At 45.2% G+C, this 15,515-nt stretch overlaps 1 protein-coding gene across 1 annotated transcript in view; it reads left to right on the top strand.

Moving 5' to 3' along the window:
* The first annotated feature begins 4,816 nt into the window (after positions 1–4,816).
* LOC138594311 (slit homolog 1 protein-like) overlaps positions 4,817–15,515 on the top strand; it is an 84,038-nt gene continuing 73,339 nt past the window's right edge. Inside the window, exon 1 of the mRNA XM_069665371.1 lies at positions 4,817–5,061. Within this exon, the coding sequence (XP_069521472.1) occupies positions 4,817–5,061 (245 nt within the window). The remainder of the gene's footprint in view (positions 5,062–15,515) is intronic.

Raw genomic sequence — 15,515 nt, 5'->3', positions numbered from 1 at the left:
CTCTCATGTAGTAAAATAAATACATTGTTATTCATACGCTTACTAAAACAGCCCAAAATCAGATGCAGACTAACTTTTTAAACTTAAAACAGGTTAGGTCAGGTGTAAAACATGCCCTACTTTCTTTATGTAACATTTTAATAGATGTGCTCTGTCACCTTCTGTCACTGAGCGTGTAATGAATGGAATGAGATCGTCTGAAAAGTCAGTGATGCTTTAGCAAAATAAAGCTCCATCTTAAAACGTCGGTTGAACGTGCCGATGACGACATTCACGTTTAAGCCTTAATTAGCCGTTAGCGATAATATGACTTTATTATCCTGCATCCGTCATAATTATCAAAATGATAAATGTCCTGTGCAAAGACAAATCGATAACAGCTGAATGCATTAGGCTTACAAGCCGGAACACAAAGCAGTGTCTTCTCTCGCACCTGCACTCAACAGTTTGATGTGCAAATATTCATGTATACTGATCATAGACTGTATAAAAAATGGCCGACATGACAGCTCCCTAAAACTGAAGCCAAACCCTCTCTGTCGCCCCCTGCTGACTGGCTGCAGTATAGGTCATAAAGCCCGCCTCCTCCATGTTAACAGATGGGACATGAGTCAAACTATAAAATCAAAATACACGTCAAATAAGCGTGAATAAGAAGCTGTTCTGCTGGTGAACACGGTGACATGAGGGATCCTTGCTGTTTTTTTCGGTGAGATAAGTGTGTGTTTTTGTTAGCGGAAGTGGCTACAGCGGCTCCACCCTCCGATCTCTACTGCTCAGTCTCATGATGCAGCGCATGATGTTATTTCGGCTTCAAATAAGTACAATGAGAGTAGGTGGAGACGAGTCGGCCATCTTTTTATACAGTATATGGTGCTAATATTGTATCTTAAAAATGACAGTTGGCCCTCATCTAATCGGGTGGTTTAATTGATCAAATTGATCAAAGTATATTTATCCGCTAATTGTCTCAACCGTCGTCTCGTGTCAGATATTTACATGACATCAAACGCAGGGACTTTTTTCCAACCCTGACTGTCTTGTGAATTGAAGCGTTTGGGACAAAAGCATCTGCTGTGTCCTCCCAGAAATCAATTCAGACGCGTCTCCCCGCCTCCCCTCCCTCCCCCTGCCTCAGAAAGCTATTATGGCCCCCAGAAATAAGGGGTCCAACCCCCCCCCCCGGAGATGTCAACATCTCGTCCCTCCCTTTGTTGCAGATTATCGCCCGAATGAGTCATTCAATTGAGCCGCAGACGGGCTCTGCCTGTGGCCAATTTGTTTTCCATCACTTGTGAAGAGCGGCTGGTTAAATTAACCCGTCATCTGCAGGGAGGAGACAAAGTGAGGCCACGAGCAATAATCACTCATGTATGGTGGTAAATAAAAAGCCGGGTAAACTGTGCCCTCCAGCTGCTGGTGCTCACACTGCAAACAAACGTTACATCAAACCTGAAACTCTAATTATTCTCTACAAACCCTGTGATATCGTGTACAGAACATGTATGTGGTGGTGACTTTCCTTCTAGCAAAGAACGCCTCCTATGACAGATCCTATTGAAGGAACTTGATCCATCTCGGGCTCAAACGTACCATTTTGTCATTACTATTAAATTCCTGATTATTTTCACGATTTTCACGATTAATCTTTTAGTCTATAAAATGTCAAAAATAGTTTAAAATAAAAAAGCTTGTCACAATTCCAGAGAGCTCAAAGTGACGTCTTCAAATAACTTCCAAAATCCCCGAGAAACATTTCATCTGCTGTCATAAAAAAGCAGAAAATCTTCACATTAAAGAACCTGGAACAAGCAAATGTTTGACATTTCTGCTTGAAAAAATTGTTAAATGATTAATTAATGTTTATTTCTGTGTGGGTATGTGTTTGATTGCTCTTTTAAAGAGCAGCTCCAGTCATGTTTTGAGACATAAAATGTTCAGCTTGAAATAATAAATTCTGTCTGATATGTTTTTTCTGCGAAATACGGTTAATTAAGGCGTCTTCTCCTCCTCCCTCATTACAAATTCCTGAATCTGCATAGGCCACGCCCACTAAGCACATTTCCAAACACCCCTCTGTCGCAAAAACAAACACGTCTCTGCCATCGTTCAGTGGCAACTTGTTGAAACTTAGCTAGCTTGAAATGTAGTAGCATTAATAGTCAGTAGTGAGTTTGCAGAAATGACGATGACGGTTACAGCTGGCTCGCGCATCGCCGAAGTGCTTGCCATAGGTTGCACATAATGATCTGCATTAGGGATGCACAATATTATCGCCATTTTTTTTGGCAGATAATGGCTTGAAAATTACATCATCATCGGCAGATATGTCATTTTTCTGCTGATATTTTCCGCTGATAAAACAATGCTTTAATTCTGCCTAAATGGTCAATGATTCCCTAAAAAAGCTTGACATAATGCTACGACATTAACTCGGCGTAAGTGTGCACGCACACTGCCTGCGCAGTCCTCAACAATATACAAATACAGACTTAAATAGTCACAGAAACTCCAGCCAATGAAAAGATTAGCTAACAGTTTACCGGATCATACACGTCGAAAAATACACTCACGGCCAAAGCCGACGCTAACAGAGAGTAACATAAACATCAGTGCAAAACTAACTCACATATTCATGGACGCACACTCGATAAAAAGAGTCCGTCTGCGATCACTGATGTCTCCGTAGTAGCTGCAGTAAACAAGTCCGGGCATGTCTCCCTCACTGCCGTGCTTCGGAGGATGCTGCATTCAGGTGCGCTCAGAAATGTGAGTGACCTTTTGTACAACGCCTCTTCCATCAAGCGTAAAGAAGGGTGCAAGATGTCTGCGGTGTGGCAGCTTTTGGCCACGACAATAAGAGCAGGCATGATATCAACTCCACTACAGGGGAGACCTGATGTTCTCTGCAGTTAGGTGGAAAAAAACATGTGACGAATATACCGGTATTGAAATCAGCAATCGGCAAAGAGGGTTGGAAAATATCGGCAAAAGAAACAGTATCGTGCATCCCTCATATGCATAGCATCACCACGTCCATTAACGGGGTTGGCTCAAACCTGCCGATCTGAAAGCGTGTTGTTCAGCCTGTCCTTGGTACACTGCAGTTTAAAAGCAGACAGGCCCAGCCATGGAGATGATGCTGATGTTGTCCCTGATATGTCCTGTAGCACATGAAGAACACCACATGGAGATGTTTACACTTGATGTTCACTGGAGGGGGTCTTTAATGTCTTTGTTTGTGTAATCTCGTGTGTTACTTATTTATTATTTCACTAACCAGCTCCGGGATTACGGGCTGAAAATCTCTCTAGATCTATCGAGGTTAGTCGGTGACTTAAAAGTATAAAAACAAAACAGTACAAAAGCAAATATATCAAGAGCCTTTGCAGCATCTCTATGTTTAGCTTTTTGGAGGAATCACTTTGTGGTCGAACATTTCATTACTTTCTAAAATGTTTTTCTTGCTCGTCTGCAATTTTTAGTTTTTATCCCCAAAAAGCAGATTTGGTGGTGAGTGGTCGGTTGCTTTCTCCTCCACCACATCCCCGATGATTCACACTTTCTTCCTCGGTAATATGGCAATCACAAAAGCCGAAACCGGCGTTTCAGCGGAGATTAAAAAACTCAGCCGGGCTCCATTTGAATTTCAGAGCTTTGCCAGTGAATTCATAAAAGACTTCTGAGTAAGCTCTCTGGCAGCTTATGGCATTCCAGTTATGCCAGTCTCACAAGGGCCCCCCTCCCCTTCCTCCCCTCCTTAACCAAACCAAGTTCCTGCAGCCCCGGTGTGCTGTCTTGGCACTGATCCGTGCCAAAATAATATTATCATATTTCACACACAGCCGAACTCCCTCAAAGCTTCTTTTCTTCCACATTTCTCCACAAATCTTCCTCCCTTTCTGGCCTCACATTTTTCGCCGGAGCTTCCCGGTCGGATGCTTCAGCGTGATCACGATTTCCTCTCCTTCCTCCCCCCCTCTGTCTCTCTCTCTTTTCTTTTTCTCATCATGTCCATGCAGCCTCGGGCTCTTTTCTCCCCCCCAAGGGAGGAGAGGAGAGCGCATGTGGGCGAGAGAGATAGACAGAAACAGGGAGAGGGGGAAGAGAGGGAGAAAAAGGCTGCCGTCACTTGAGGTGGCGGCTCCCGCTTCTGCTGTCACTGAATAGATGTGAGTTCACTCCGGGTGCTGCTGCTGCTACTGTGTGTGTGTGTGTGTGTGTGTGTGTGTGTGTGTGTGTGTGTGTGTACATGTGTGTGTGTAACTGGGGGGTGTGGGGGTGTGGGAGGAGTCTCTGTGCTGTTATTTGTAAAGGCTTTTGATGGATGATTGCTCAGTGTGTGTGTGAGATAGAGGCAGTGAGGGAGTCCCCCCCTTTCTTTTTTTTTCTAGTGGCTCACTGTTCAGTGCACAATGACTCAATGAAAAGTGGAGGGGAGAGGCAAACACACTGTACGGCTGCAGGAGAGAGAGAGGGAGACACACACACAGGAGAGTAGAAGAAGAGAAGGCAATTGGAGGGAGCACTGGAGCCGGGGACCAGAAGAAGAGGAGGATATACTTGTCTTTTTTGCTCCTCTCTCTCTCTGAAAGGCCGCTTTGGGATCAAGTGGCAGCCGTTCAGTCCGGAGTGAACTTCACCTGGCTGTGCTGCTGTCTCTCTCAGCCTTATAAACATTTTACTCGTTACACTTGAAGCATTTGGAGCACTTTTTGAAGAGGTTGTAGTGGTGGTGTTGGCGGTCAGCGATTCCAGGGAGGAGGAAGTTGATAGGATCTGTCAGCTGGGTTCTGCAGTGCCGCAGGAGAGCAGGATGCCCGCTGGGAGACGCAGGGATGGAGCCGGGTCAGGAGGCTGCAGGATGGCGGCGCCCCCAGGTCGGGCTTCTCGCTCTGGGCCGCGGATGCTGCTGGCGTGGGGCGTCCTGGTGCTGGTGGCAGCGCGGGGAGGCGTGGAGGCGTGCCCCTCTCCCTGCAGCTGCCTGGGGAACACGGTGGACTGTCACGGCCTGGGGATCCACGCCGTACCCAAAAACATCCCCAGAGGGACCGAGAGGCTGTGAGTAATTATACACTCACCACGTGTGTGATCATATTCTCCTACACTTGTGAGGACCATAGAATGAGAGCAGATAGATGAGGGGAATCCTTGAGAGTGACGGCACACTGCTGCTTCTCACTTAAAGGAGAAGGGAGTTATTTAAATCTGGGTTTATGCATCAAGTGCAGCTTTTAGGTCCTCACAAGTGTATCATAACATGCATATATCTGTGTCTGTCTGCATGCACTGGATGTGTGTCAAAGTTAAGAGGAAGCACGAGGGGTTCATGTCTGTTTGGACGTGAAAACTGCTCCGTAGTGCTCCATTTGATTATTCGTGACTCGTGATTTCATTCTGTAGCATCTCTGTGCGTGTGCGTGTGCGTGTGCGTGTGTGTGTGTGTGTGTGTGTGTGTGTGTGTGTGTGTGTGTGCACGCTTATGTTTAACTCCTGGTTTGTTGCAGTGTTTCTTCTCTGCGACTCCTTCCAGTTCTCGTCTGTTTTACTTCACATCACACACACTTTAACTGTCCTCTTGACTCCTAGCAGTCAGAGTGCTCGCCTGCGGCAGCGCTGCAAATCTTTCCTCATGATTTGAGCTCTTTTATGATGCTTTTATCCGTATCTTGTTTCGGCGTATACAAAATAACACAAGGTTCAATAAGATGTCACATAATCACATTTTATGTGTTTTTTCCTCCTAAGTTGCTTTTTTACCAAATGAAGAAAGACACGTGAGACCGAGGCCATCACGTCCAAATTCAGACGGCTGATTTGTCTTTACACTGTTGTCTAACACTTAAAAAGTTGTCTGATGGCATCACTTAAAAGTCAAACTATAAAAGCTTACAATTAAAAAACTGTATCGTCAGACATTATAAATCATTCGCAGTGAGTCGCTGTAACTCATCGTACACTTTTCGAGCTTTGAAAGACTGTCGTCGCTGCCCTACTGATCTACTTTTGACGAAACTTCCCGGAATCCTCCGTCGTGTCCCTGACAGGCAGAACCGATCACATTAGCACATGTACCAGCTCTTGTTTCCAACCTACTTCGTCTATTTTTGGTTTCGTTGGTGGTTTCCAACGGTGCCTTTACGGGCGCCAAAAGAATCAGCATACATTTTCCAGAAAAGAAGAGAAAAAGCCGATGGTCGTTCCTCTCCCTCAAAAAGGCTAATGTACTGATGCTGCACGGCGTCCTGGTGTGGTGCACTGCACTCCTGAAGATGTCCCCACATTGGGTCGCATGTGTGACAAAAAAACGGCTGACTTTTTCCTGTCAGCCTCGTAGTAAAATGTCAGTTAGTTGGTGTGAGCCGATGTGTGAACGCAGCAGGTAATAGACAGGAACATTCATTGTGAGCGAGTGGGCAGGGTGAGGATGTTTGGATCACGCGAGCAGTGTGAAACCAGAAGAGCGACACACAACAGGACGATTAAAAACATGCGAGGTTTAAGAAGAAGGATCGTTTACAAGACGACAGCATCAAAGATGTCTGCAGACTGGAGAGAGGAAGAGATTCAGGAGCTTCTGGCTGTGAGGGCGGACACCGATACTGTTCGCACTTTGACCTCTAGATGGCCTGTTTCACTTGTTGCAGAGAATCTTTCCTTGCGTGATTTTTCTAACTGCTGTGACACACTAACACTGACTGTGACACTGCTGAGAGGGTTGTAAACATAGACTGTATAAAAAGATGGCCGACATGACAGCTCCCTAAAAGTGAGTCCAAACCCTCTCTGTCGCCCCCTGCTGACTGGCTGCAGTATAGGTCATAATGCCCGCCTCCTCCATGTTAACAGATGGGACATGAGTCAAACAATAAAATCAAAATACACGTCAAATACTTTTTTCTCAAACATGGTTTCTGTCAAGTTTATTTTTAATTAGTTATTTGATGCTGTCAAAATGATGATTGACAGCTCTGTTGACGAATCCGGCTCCTGCAGCCGATCAGTTCCGGATTCGCAGAGCGGAGGACGAACGGCGAGAGGAGACGTAACTAAAACAATCACTACAGTCATTGAAGTTTCCGTACCTGTGAACATTAACCTCAGACCAACACAAGAAGCTGTTCTGCTATTAAACACGCAGACGTGCGGGATCCTTGCTGTGTTTTCATTAAGTTAAGTGTGTGGTTGGGGTTAGCGGAAGTGGCTACAGCCGCTCCACCCACTGATCTCTACTGCGCAGACTCTGGCTCCAAAAGACGTCACCATCACAAGATGGCAGCGCCTATCACGGGGCTGTTTTGGCATCAGTTTCGTACAATGGGAGCAGATGGAGACGCGTCATCGGTTGTAAACTCTGAAGCAGACAGAATGATTTGCTGATGATGTGTTTTTAAATCATTCCAAGTATTGTTTTCTGCTTTAAATAGTTTGACACAAAGTTGTCATATTGCCATGTTGAAAGACAAACAAATACAGGGCGGCTGTGGCTCAGTGGTAGAGTGGTAGAGTCGTTGTTTCTCAATCGGAAGGTTGGGGGTTCGATCCCTGACTGCTACAGTCACATGTCGAAGTGTCCTTGGGCAAGACACTGAACCCCAAATTGCTCCCGGTAGGCTTAGCCATCGGGTGTGAATGCATAGATCACTAACTCTCAGACGTATGTCGCTTTGGACAAAAGCCTCTTAGTAACATTGTAACATTGTGAAGCGATACAGGTATATCTGTGACAGACCGATATCTTCCAACTAATATATCAGCTCTAAACTACTGCAGCTACTGTCGCTTCTATTTTCCACCAAATGCAGCATTTGATCCCATAAATAAAAGTGAAATATCTTTTAAACTCTGACCTGAAGAAGAACACCTACAGCACGTTTCAGTGTGGACTGTGTGGTATAAGGAAACTCTTTATCTGCTCCGTCCTGTCTAAGCGTATATATTTTGTACTGTTTGTAGTGTATGCGGCTCTCACTGCAGGGTGAACATGTATGTGTTTGTACATTGTAAGTGTGTGTGTGTGTTTATTTCAGGTTCTAGAGTGCCTGCGTGTGAATAATTGATGATTGTCAGGGGTGCCAGCAGAGATACATTACCCCTCCTGCTCTCTGGTTTACTGTAGCGTGGACGATGCTTTTTCTCCCTCCGAGCCTGATAGCTTTATGATCGGGGACGAGGGCTCGGGCCCCCCGGTCAAAGAGAAATGGCCTGGAAAAAACAGTGAGCCTGCAGACCCACTTGCTCGTTTGTCTTTTTAGATCGCAGAGATGGTAGCTGTTCCTCTGCTATGGATTTTCTTGCTGTACAAAGTAATAATAACTGACAGAGAGGGAGAACTGAAGAGTAATTGAGCATCTATCGTGTCACCTGCAGAGCCTGTGGGAACAGTTTCATTTAGTGACACAGAAAGGCGTCTGACACTTAATGAGACGATCTGTCTGCATCAGGGCTGCACGATGGTGGAAAAAACATTCTGCGATTTTAAAAAATACAGGAAATTATATCAGATAAATGCAGCGTGTTTTCATGTGCGCTGCGGATGTAGGCGCTACAGTTAAACACTTCACGGTTTCTCCGCTCACGGTCCGATTATGTCGCCATGACGTTAATGACGGTCCACTGACAGTGGGAATGCACACACTTATAGCCACCGCGCGTAACTGAGCCTCTGCGTTGATCGACAAGTTCAGTGATGGCAGCAGCTTTGCACACGTTTACAGGCAGATAATACACCGACTGTGCTGCACAGCGGTCAGTTCACTTGTTCTGTAGATGAGTCGTTAAAACCAGAAAATGCCAAGTTTCATTTTGTACCAGCCAACAATCAGCCTGACGTGTTTTAGTTAATTTGCCTGACTGTCACACGTCCTGTGATGTGACTGTTGCACGCCATGTATCCTGGTCACTACTTCTTCTTTACTTTTTACTCGGGCCGTCAATCGGTGAAAATATTTAATCGTGATTAGTCGCAAACTAATGGCACATTTTTCACCTGTTGTAAATGTACCTTAAAGAGATATTTAAGTCTTTAATCCTCTTATCAACATGGGAATGGACAAATATGCTTCCTTTATGCAAATGTATGTTTATTATTACTGCAACATTCTAAAACAATGACGAAAACTGTCCAGAATATTCTGCAGAATAACCTCAAAGGTACTGCACGCTCAGAAGATCTGCTGAAAGCATCACATGGCAAACTGAAGCCCAACAGGCAACAACAGACGGCACATTGACCTGAATGTTACATTCCTGAGTGACAAGTCAGTGAGTCTGCAGCAGGAGATAAAATAACATCATGTTAGTCAAAGTTTAATCACTTAAAGACATTTGTCACAACCTGGGGCTCTCTGCATCAGCTGTGTGCTCGGCTAGCAGGTGGTCTTTAAGGCCGGACGTACTCCGGTGGTAACTCCGCTCACATCGACAGTAAAAACAAATCACTTTTGTCTTGTCCAGAGAACCAGAGAATTTAAAAGACCCTTTTCTTTTTCCATTTCTGCAGTTTGTTTCTGCTTTGTACCCACAAAACTATCGCTGCATCGCTTCCTGATTTCCCAAACTACGGGGCGGGCGGAGGGTCATAATAATAGAACGTGTGTGCGTTAATCGCGCGTCCAAATAATCCGTGGCGTTAAAGAGAATGTGCATTAACTCGTTATCGCGTTAACTTTGACAGCCCGACTTCTTACCTTTCCTCAAACAGTTCTCCACATTCATCTTAAACTTAACCACAACGTGAAGCACATTTTCCCCTCCGTTCATAAACTACATTTCGTTATTGATCACTGGTACCACAATAGAATTCTTTTTCTTCTGTCGTATTTGGATAATGACAGATATTGTATTGTCACCTATCTTGGTGAATATATTTTGTGATAAGTGTAAATGAGCCTTTAAAACCTACAAACCCGACTCCAGAGACCAGCGACGGGTAACTGTGCACATGTAAACATAGCCGGTGTGACCTTTTGACCTCTGGATTGTTTCCTCCTCTCAGAGCCGCAGCAGCGAGCCGTCCTGCAGACTCAGACCGCCTCTGCCCTGTGGTGGAGAGGGAGAACTCATTAAACAGCTATTTGTTAAAGGGCTTGTCGCCCAATTAGCATGTAAAGTGATCTGAGTGTGTGTGTGTGTGTGTGTGTGTGTGTGTCAGCTGGACAGCTAGCCACTGGGGGAGAGCGAGTCAATGTGTGTGTGTGTACAGTATTCCCTGGGAGACAGGCGGCAATAAGAGGGTCATTTATCAAGGTGACTCCACCAGTCAGACCAAGCACCCCCTCCTCTGTTGGATTGTCATGGTAACGCTGAAAAATGGATGCCCCTCTGGGCCCTGATGAGCCTGGTTATCTGAGCCGAGGAGAGAGGAGCGTGTGTGAGAAAGAGGGAGAGGAAGTCTGAGAGGATTCCTTCATGAGAGCATGCACCATGTGTCAGACATAAAGCTGGACGCATCTCCATCCTGAGTGTAAACCTTGTACGTAGTTAGGGATACTCTCTTACTGTATGTAGTCATCAGCAGACAATTACTACGTTTACAAGACTGCAGGGATTTCAAAAACTACCAAGACCAAATCTACAGAAAGGCAGCGACATCTACAGTTCAGAAATGTTCCCATCGAGCACCGTTCAAAGTTTCTGATGTGTGAGCGTTCCCCAGGTTTTGACTCTCATTGCCTGACCCTAAAAGAACCCAGTGACCTCTGTCAACGCGTCTGTACGTTCAGGAGGGCATGTCAGACGGTTCATGATGCTTTACCTTTAAGTATCTGATGTAGAGAGCGAGACCTTCTGTGCTTGTGTGTGTGTGTGTGTAGTGTGGCATCAGCGCTTCCTGGATACCCACAACACAAACACAAACAGCTGAACCGGCGAGACGACACACAGCAGTCAGCTGATTGAAAAAACACACTCTCAGACTGCCTGTCTGTTTGTTTCTGTTCCTGGATGCATCATTATATAAATTGGGCATGATTCATTGAGAAAAATATTCATCCAGCTATGCATGCATGGGTGTGTTCCAAAGAGTGTGTGTGTGTGTGTGTGTGTGTGTGTGTGTGTGTGTGTGTGTGTGCCAGTATGTGTAGCTGCCAGTGAGGCAGCTAATTGAGTGTGAGGGGGATTAGCGTTAGCGCAGACACAGCGGGCAGAGAGCGGGAAACTGACGTGCCACACGAGCTTTTGGACGGCAAATATGCACACACAGCAAACTTGTTTTAGCCACTTATGAGGACATTGGTTTACCAGTAGTAACAAACCCCCTGAAACAGTGTTACTCAGGATGAGATGAAGCTGTGAAGCTCTTTCTTTGGAAACACTACAGCCTTTTTCTGACGACGATTTGGCCTCTGATGGACGATATGTGAATAACAGACGTCCAGGCCGAGACGTCCTTTTTCCAGGTTCTGAATGTGTATGGTTCGACGAGCCACTTGAGATGTGAGAAGTAAAGTACAGTTAATCTCTACAAACAGATATCTGCAGGTTGATGCGAATGAAGAGGGTAATGAAAAGCAGCATCGTCTTTAGAGAACAGCCGATTGGTTTGTGGTTTGTATTCCGCTGATGCTCCTTTGCTCTCCACCCGGACGGTTCTCCTGCATACAATCAAAGCCTGGTCAAACATGTCTGGTCAATAACACTCTGACTGCAAACAAAAAGCCTTCCAACACCAACACTTTCTTCCTCGCCTGCACATTCTGCATTCATATGAAGGTTACCTACAAGCTTGTTGTTCTCCTCTGAAGTGCAGGTTTGTTTCTGTGTGTGCACACGAGCGGAGTAAAAGTCAAATTCCTTGTATGTGTGCACACACCTGTTGTTTGAAATGTTATAGTGCTTAGAGCAACAAAACTAACACCTCATTCACATCCACGTGTAGAGACTGTCGCTGTATCTTAAAAAAATGAAGCAAAACTTTTAGGTACGTGTAAAAACAGCATTTCAGTTAATTAGCAGAAGTATTTTTCATATGAGAAACATGAGTAACTTTTGTCTTCTGTTTCATCGGGCTGCACAATTAATCGAAGATTAATCCCGGTCATGATTTTGTCTTCCCACGATTATACAAACATGATTGATGCCAATATTGACGTTTCAAATGCGTGCTTCACCTGTGGAAAACTCTGCTGCATATCAAATCATGTGCTTCCTTGAGGTTTGGGCTTCACTTTTGGGGGAGCTGGCGTGTCATGTGATGAGCGCCGACCTCGCAGCGGCAGTTTAGAGTGGAAGAGTAAACAACAGAGACGATCGGAGAAACTAAAGTCAAACGTCTGAAACAGAAGATGAAGAGCTGGTCCCCTGAAGCGGCTCGTCAGCGCTTGTTTGGAGGTGTTTCAGGTTTAAGTGATGTTCAGAAGAAACAATGATCAGCAAAGAGGTCATGAAACCTGCGTCTGCGCCGCAAAGCAACACGACTAACTTGAAGCAGCTGAAAGAACAAAGTGCAGCATGATGAGTGTGTGAAGGCCGAGAGGAAGAACGAGCTGCTCCCCGTCCTCCAGCGTCACATCAGACATCCAGAACAGAGACGCTGCACAGAGACACCCTATCCACCCAGCTCCCAAAGACACACTGAAATTACCCATGATGCACCATTTTGGCCATTATCGTGCAGCCCTACTGTTTCATTTTCACTCCTCAGTCCTTCCCGCCCTCCTTGTCTCTCTGTCTCACCCACACACACACACACAGACACACACACACACACACACACACACACACACACAGACACACACAGACACACACACACACAGACACACACACACACACACACACACACACACACACACACACACACACACACACACACAGACACACACAGACACACACACACCTTGTCTCTCAGTTTCATTGCCAATGACCATCTCAGCTTTCTCTCTCTCTCTCTCTCTCTCTGTCCATCTCTTATAATCATCTTACCATTTCCCCCGCAGCCCCTCGTTGGGAATGATTCTAATGAATTGCTAATGAGGTATCATTAGTCCCAAATCTGTGTGTGTGTGTGTGTGTGTGGTCGCTAATAGAAGTCACATCCACTGTGCTGCATCTTGGGAGGTGATGGGATGAGGAGAGGGAGCAGGAGGAAGGAGGAGGAGGAAGAAAAGGGGGAGAGATGTTTAAGATTTTCAGGGACGGAGGAGAACTGGTGACAGCAAAGATTTTAAGCCAGATTTAATTCATCAATAAAGCTCCTTGGAAACGGTCGTTGTCTCTCTCGGTCTGGAAACGACTGCATCGTGCAGCAGAATATTTGCTGCCACGTTTTGGTTCGTTGACCAAAAGTCTGGGTGGGAATCTGGTCATGGACAGGTCCTGGTCTCTAGAAGCATTCCAGAGGCTGTTGGAAAGAGAAACCTCCAGCTCAGTAACATCTTGTTCTGATTGCTCTGTTCCCCTATAACCAAACAAAGAGAGAAACCTCCCCTGGGTTGCACAGAATTGCTTTGTAAAGGCATTAAAAGGGGTTTCCTTGGTGTGTGTTTGGAGTGGTTACCATGGTAATTGTAGATGCCTTTCCCTCTGTTTGTTTGACTTGGTGAAAAATAACTCTCGTTTTAGTGCTGTTTTCACTAAATATTGACACCAGGATCCTGGCAATGTGATTAGAAACATGTATCACTGTGGTTTTTCTGGCCTGACAATAAACCACACAGGGTTTTTAATGTGATGCATTACAAAGGACTTGGTTCAGCCCACAAGCTCACTCAGTCACTTTAAGCAAGCTGCAGTCTTCTGTCATCGTCAGATCAGCGCTTCACCTGCCAAATGCACAACCTAGAGCAAGGCAAGCAGCAGTGTAGGCCTGCAGATGTAGACATGTAAGCCAATGAGCAATGTTGTGCAAAGAGGTAGCTCAAAGTTCAGTTCACACAGATTAAAACGAACGAGTTAAAGTTCATTTATTCGTTGTTTTTTAGCCCGCAAGCTTTGTTGATGATTTGTTGTTGTCATCATTTACTTGAGCTATTTCCCAAAAGCAGCTGGACGCCTCAGCATGAAGTGTTGTTTCAAATTTGTTGCTCCTATGATGTCGGAGCTGTTTTTTCAGACCCTGCGGGCATATATTTGCATAAGAATGAGATTTTGTCAGTTGGAATTTTAAGTGATTTGTTCATAAAACTCCTTCAAATGTTAATAAAAAACTGCCGTTAGCAGCAACGGTAGCTGCGTTGTCTGAATTGCTAGCAGTATTTGCCATGCCGGGTGCCATAAACACAGTGCCCGGCAACTCTCAGTACCTCTTGGAACATGAGCGGTTGTTCACCGTCTCCAGAGTGAACACACTAAATAATCTGAGCATGTTTGCATTCAGACACAACACTGCCAATTGGCAATGATTGGCTGTAGGCCACCTTCAGACCCTAAATGAACCACGATGACTTCTCAGTCATAAAATGCACCTGTGAATATTTCAACCCACTGTGGAGGGTTTTGGTATCTGATAAGGCTTTATCCCATCAATGTGCTTCTCCACTGGTACCATTAACAATGAAATCCCACTCACGCAGCTCCCTGGGTTGTTTCATCACAGGGCTAGTTACAGTGTGAATCCTCCCAAACAGCTTCAATGTCTTTTTTTTGTTTAAAAAACTCTAGTTTGTTTTATGCACTTGTACTTGATCCCCAGACAGTAAGAATAACTGTTAATATACGGACATGCTGAATAGTTAAATCCCAACTTAAAGTGTCGTAGTAAGGTTCAGGGCCTACACGTGCCACCACAACAGCTTTCTTTGCTCTTTGGCTGTGATTGTGAAGTCTCTGAACTCTTCTAAAGGGGCGACCACCATTCTCCCAAAACATGTAGCCTCGTTTGGTGTTGTGACTATTTAAGCGCTGTCTAACATGTCAGTCATGAAATCCCCCATTGGTGTCTGCGGCCAAAGGATATGACTTGCATTGTTTTTGTCCTCATAAAACCCAGTGAACCCTCGTGCTCCTTTGGATGGGAGCATTGACTTCCTGGAGACATCGCTGCCATCTGGATAGAAATGTTTCAAAGGATGATCGCTCTGAGAACTCATTTTCCCTGACCCTTCCTTCTAAGAGGAACCAGTGGATCCAAACTGTGCTGGTAAAATGCCCTCCACAGCATCCCTGTTAGAATCAAGCTTCAGGTTTTCCATTGAGAATGGCAGCAGGTCATTATAAAATAAAAGAGGTGTTGTTGGTGTGTAGCTCTGTATTTACATTATTCTAGCTGAGCTGCCTCAGTCAGGATTGTTATTGACATCTGGTACCCTGTGGTTAAAATTTGATGCCAACAGAAAGTCCATCATGTGGATTTACAACCAAACTCGCTCCAGTGAACAAGACGGTTCCTTTGTTGAGGTTCTTGCGCTGGAACCGGGCTGCTTGGACTCCAACTAATCAAACAAACTATTTCACAGAATGGGATGAAAGTTTCAGACAGAACTTGATTGCAGTGTAGTAAATAGATGATGGAGCAGAGGCGTGTTGGGTTTCTTTGTTATTGATTCAGACCAGTTGGGACTCTATCATTGCTCTGTTTT

This window comes from Semicossyphus pulcher, unplaced genomic scaffold, assembly GCF_022749685.1.
Source record: "Semicossyphus pulcher isolate SPU_LCO1_2020_fin unplaced genomic scaffold, fSemPul1.0.p SCAF_17, whole genome shotgun sequence".
Taxonomy (NCBI): domain Eukaryota; kingdom Metazoa; phylum Chordata; class Actinopteri; order Labriformes; family Labridae; genus Semicossyphus; species Semicossyphus pulcher.
This window is presented reverse-complemented; position numbering and strand designations above follow the sequence as displayed.